The 5,427-nt window shown below is 43.6% G+C and overlaps 1 protein-coding gene across 1 annotated transcript in view; it reads left to right on the top strand.

Annotated features, from left to right (window-relative positions):
- The window catches only part of LOC101853232 (NADH dehydrogenase [ubiquinone] 1 beta subcomplex subunit 3), a 10,634-nt gene extending 9,133 nt beyond the window's left edge, over positions 1–1,501 (top strand). The window contains exon 2 of the mRNA XM_005097032.3: positions 929–1,501. Within this exon, the coding sequence (XP_005097089.1) occupies positions 929–1,097 (169 nt within the window). The 3' untranslated portion in view covers positions 1,098–1,501. The remainder of the gene's footprint in view (positions 1–928) is intronic.
- The last annotated feature ends 3,926 nt before the right edge of the window (positions 1,502–5,427 follow it).

The following is a 5,427-nucleotide window of genomic DNA, read 5'->3' as shown; positions in this document are numbered from 1 at the left end:
TTTCGTTTCTGATTTTTTGCGGGGGTAAAATAAACGAAATATTATGTAAGACGATGAAGACCGAGTGCCATGGTAAAACAAACACATGGGTCGCCACCACTCGTAGAACGAGGGACGCTTCTGTCGCAAGTTCACGTCAACGTCCATTGTTACTTTGTTACAGATTAGGTAAACAAAACAGTGACCAGTTACCTCACGCATGATTTGTTCTTGAGTTGTGAGCGTGGTTTATAGATTAAACGGATCACGCTTCCCTCACCAGCAGTTGAAAATTTAATGTTAGGCCTACCCATTGGTCAACTTGGGTAAACATTCACTGGAGGGATGACCATGAATCACGCACACCCTCATATATCTGACCTTTCTTTCCACTGCTGTGCATTTTCCGCTTAATCCTTTGAATTTGAGCCCTGGGCTCCTGGTCTTAATTTTACTCAAATCTTTGCCTCCTGAGTAGGCCTATGTGTTCAGGGAAAGAGCTCTACATCATGAAAAAACTCAGTATCGGCACAGAATGAGATCAAAACATGTGTGAAAGGGTGCAGAATGTTTGTATCCCATAATGATGGCATGTTGATAGAAACTAGCGTTCTGGTTGATCGAAAATAACTGCCTCTTTCTGCCTGATAAGTCAGTGCTCTTTCCTCATGCCAGTGAACTGGTGCTATGGATTGTTGTTGTGAAAGTTCACTACCGCTGTACTTGTGCCACAGGCTTAAAGAGTTAATATCAATCTAGGCCAACTATCCACTTACTGTAGGCCCCTACTCAAAATTGCTCAAAATTTGAATATATTGTCTTAGACTAAGACACCCTTTTGACTGTAATTAATAGTGTATTTTGGCAGTTTTTGCTTTCTGATTTGGCATCCTACATTACAATCTCCTTAGATTAAGTCACTAACATTTTGAATTTTTCTGTTTGCTAGGAATGAAGCCTGGAAGTACATGGAAGCCACTGGAGGCAACGTCTCGTGGACTCGCTCTGCCATGAAGTACATGTTCCGGGGCTTCGGGTTAGCTGCAGCCGCCATGGTCCTCACCATCGCCTACGATAAGGCCACAAACAAGGGAGGCAATGATCATGGACATCATTGACGATAGTATCCACCATTTTTGTAAATTTTCGTTACTGCGGCGGCATTGATTACATTTCGAGTGATGTCCTGTCAATAAAGTGGACATGCTGGCTGCAAAGACTGGCGACAGGAAGTGCTTATGGTTTTGCTGCAGTTAGTGGGATTAGGGTTCTGTGTGCTTGATAAAGAAGGGACCGACAGAAGAGAAGGTGGCTGCACACCAGCCTGGTTGAATGTATGAATGGACTTTATGAATATTTGCTTATGTGTTATACTTTTTTTTTCTCTAGTGTTTATGATCTGTACAATACAAGCCTTTCCTTAAAAGCTGATGGTCAGTGGTGTATTAACAAACAACCTACTGACTAGTAGCCCATAGTTTGTCTTCTCGAATAAAGGGTTTGTTGTTCTGGAAATATTTCACAGTGACTTTGTAGTGTTTAATTGTTTTTCTTGTTTTGACCGATACTATGTTTTTATGGCCTTGTAGCGATGCTGGATATTTGTATGTTATGTAGAAAACTTGTCAATATGGTAGGCCTACATAATAGCAGTAGCCTACCGATACTAATTTATATATGCTTCAAGAATCCTCCTCGCTGTGGGGGGGGGGGGGGGGGGGGGGACTGGAAAATTGCTTAGGAATTGATAAAGTGATGACAACACACTTAACAAAAAAATGTGCAAAATGTCGTTTAGTTTTGTGCTCTTCCTGCTCAAGAGGGTGTATTTTTATTGACAGGATAGGAAGGATGCTTTTCATGGGACTTTTTTATTCTCTACAGTTCAAAACATAATGTGGAACTCGAATCTAAATGTTCGAAATTTTATCACACTACTTCTAATTTGTTTTTGTCTATTGATTCCTACTGGAAGCAGTATTGGTCATTTTAAAGGCTAGCCTCTGGTTCCCTTGACAGGATGGTACTGGTAAGCCTTGGGGACTGACCAGTACATTTTGAGCATTTAGATTCGAATGGTCTCTTGTGGCCTTGAGATTAAGGTGTTCACCTCTCATTCAAAGGTCCCGGGTTCGAATCCGAGTAGCGACCGAAAAATGTTCTTCTCTAAAATTGTCTCCTTTCATCTCCTCTCCTGCTCTCCAGCTATATTCTGTCTTCGGCTTTCGTCTTCACTTTCTGCCCCCACCCCCTCACCTCCTTTGCCCCCTCCTCTCTGGGCTCCTGACTCTTTCTGCAGCCTTTCTACTGCTTCTCCTTGGCTCCATTCTGCTCTCTTTCAGCCACACCCCTGATCTTCTGGTAGGAAAGATCTACACCTAGCTTTCTTGGACATGGGCAAAAAATCTCAGAGGTCCTGTGTGCAAGTTACGCTCTTGAAAGATCCCTTGGTGGTTCCAAAATGAAAGAAGGCTTTGGCCGCCACCCGGGTAAAATTCTATATTTCCTACCAACTGAAAATGTTTGGTGTGTCCCGCGCGCTCGTACTCGTATGACCTTATGCAGTTGTGAGCAACTCTTTCCCCCCAAAAAAAATTTGATTCGAGTTCCACCTTTCTGTATTTTGGCCAGATACATTGTAATCACTCTTAATGAGCCAGGCCTATGGCAACTTACTTCTCTTTCTTTCATAAAATTCTGCTCATGTTCTGATCATGATGCAACTGAAGGTGCTGTGTCATCAGTATGGTGATTCCTCATTGCATCAAAAGGTTTTCCTACTTTGGAAGGTGACGGTCCTTAATTGAAGTAGAGAACACCCCCCCCCCCAAAAGAAAAGAGAAAAAATATATATAGTCAAACCTGTGTAAAACGGCCACCCATTGTCAAGGGACTGATCAAAATGAAAAACGCAACTCCTTCTTTTCTGAGGTTCAAACCAGGGCTGATCTCAGGCTTTGAACTGCTGTAAGGTTCAAAGGGGTTTTTGTTTTCTTTTGAAAAGGAGGGGGGGGTGTAAGAAGGGTTTTTTGTTGTTGTCGTTTTGTTAGTTTGGTTTTCAGTTAGCTTTCTTTTCGTTTCTGATTTTTTGCGGGGGTAAAATAAACGAAATATTATGTAAGACGATGAAGACCGAGTGCCATGGTAAAACAAACACATGGGTCGCCACCACTCGTAGAACGAGGGACGCTTCTGTCGCAAGTTCACGTCAACGTCCATTGTTACTTTGTTACAGATTAGGTAAACAAAACAGTGACCAGTTACCTCACGCATGATTTGTTCTTGAGTTGTGAGCGTGGTTTATAGATTAAACGGATCACGCTTCCCTCACCAGCAGTTGAAAATTTAATGTTAGGCCTACCCATTGGTCAACTTGGGTAAACATTCACTGGAGGGATGAACAATAACGACAGGTGAATGGATTATGACGCCCGCCCACAGCTTGCGGGGCCGATTCAAAATTGATGAAAAAGTTTCAGGCAATGAGTGACCACGCCTGGCTGCCTGAGGCAGGTAACTTTGACAGTGGGTTGAATAATAAAATAAGGTGGCCACGGCCATGTTGGACAGGTGCCCGTTTTACAGTTAAATTAAAATAGAAAAAACGCAAGAGGGGAAATGGAAAGTGGCCGTTTGTACAGGTGGCCGTCACGGCAAGTTCGAATGTATATATAATATATGTTTGTGTCCTCTGTCTCAGGTCCAGACTCTTATTTTGTTTCTGTACTCAACACCCCTTCTGAGCAACAACTTCAGTATTTTAGTCTTAATGGTTTGTATTTGTGTGACTGAAATGACTCCAAAAACAACTCTATGATGTGTCTTGGCACTGTTGGGGGGGGGGGGGGGCTCTTTTGGTCTAGAGGTTATGGTGTTTGCCTCTCGTTCAATAGGTCCCGGGTTCGAATCCGTACTGTCTGTCTGTATCTCTTTCTCTTCTCTCTCTCTCTCTCTTAGGGTGGTTGGCGGGTGCTCTGGTGTGGTTTGCTTCTTCTTTCCTATCAAACTTCTATGGTCCTTATCTCTCCTTCTTATGTGCTGGATGACCGTACATACCATTTCCCAATTCTTCTCAAAAACAATAGCCTCCAAAACGACCCGATCCCAGAACGCTTGAACTTCAAAAAAGCAGACTGGAACGGGTTTGCCAATCAATGTTCCCAGATTCTGAACCCCACTTTCGACCACAACTAAAATAAATTCCACGAAAAGCTTTTAGAAATATGCCAAAAACACATACCAAAAACAAAAACAAAACCCCGGAGGAACAAAATCTGGTTCTCTTGGGAATGTGAGGATGCAGTAAAGAAAAAGAAGGCAGCGTATCGAAAAGCCTTCAACAACACCACCACAGAAAACAAGATCAATTATTTAAAGGCTCGAGCTGTGGCACAGTAGATGCCTCAGGGAGAGCAAAAGACAATCATTCAAAAAATACATCTCCAAAATCAACAGCCAGACGCCACTCAACCAAGTTTTCAAAATTGCTTCAAAAATCTTAGGTAGACGCACAGACACCATTCGGCACATCCAGAGGCCGGATGGAACCACAGCTGAAACACAAGTAGACATAGCAAACACAATAGCTACATCTCTCGCTCGCCAAAAACTCATCCCAAGCAAACTACAACACCACTTTTCAAAACATCAAAACTAACAGAGAACAACACCTAAACTTCCACTCAAACAACACTGAAACCTACAACGCAGACTTCACAATAGACGAACTAACATCGTGCATCTCGGACCTGGGCAATACAGCCCCAGGACCGAATGACATCCACAACCAGATCATTAGACACTTACCCTCAGAAACACTCACACTCCTATTACATGTACTACTAGTTATACAACGACATGTGGCAGTCGCGCTCCTTTCCGGAGTCTTGGCGTCTCGCCACTGTCATTCCAATACGTACCCAAACCAAACAAGGACCACACACTCTAATCAAATTACAGACCAATAGCAATAATGAGCTGTCTCTGCAAACTCATGGAAAAAATGATCCACAGGCGACTCATGTGGTTTCTGGAAACGACGGGCTTGCTGAGCGGTCTCCAGTGCGGATTCAGGAAAACTCGATCCACTCTGGTTCACCTGGTCAGCCTGGAGACCTTTATACGTGAGACGTTTGCTGAAGGAGGCCACATGATCGCCATCTTTTTTTACCTAGAAAAAGCCTTCGACACAACCTGGAAGTATGGCATTCTGCGAGACCTGCACGCACACAGCATACGCGGTCACCTCCCTGCCTTCATTGGCAACTTCCTGAAGAACCGTTCCTTCCAGGTTCGTGTCGGATCCTCCTTATCAGACCCCCACCAACAGGAGGATGGAGTCCCCAAGGGGAGCATTCTTTCTCCTCTCCTATTCGAAATAAAAATAAAGGGTGACCTTATTTGGGCCACAGTGTGGCCTAAATAAGGTAAGGGAGGGGGGTTTAGCTT

This window comes from Aplysia californica, unplaced genomic scaffold (genome assembly GCF_000002075.1).
Source record: "Aplysia californica isolate F4 #8 unplaced genomic scaffold, AplCal3.0 scaffold00145, whole genome shotgun sequence".
Classification (NCBI taxonomy): Eukaryota; Metazoa; Mollusca; class Gastropoda; order Aplysiida; family Aplysiidae; genus Aplysia; species Aplysia californica.
The sequence above is the reverse complement of the archived record's forward strand: the minus strand, read 5'-3'. Positions and strand labels throughout refer to the sequence as shown.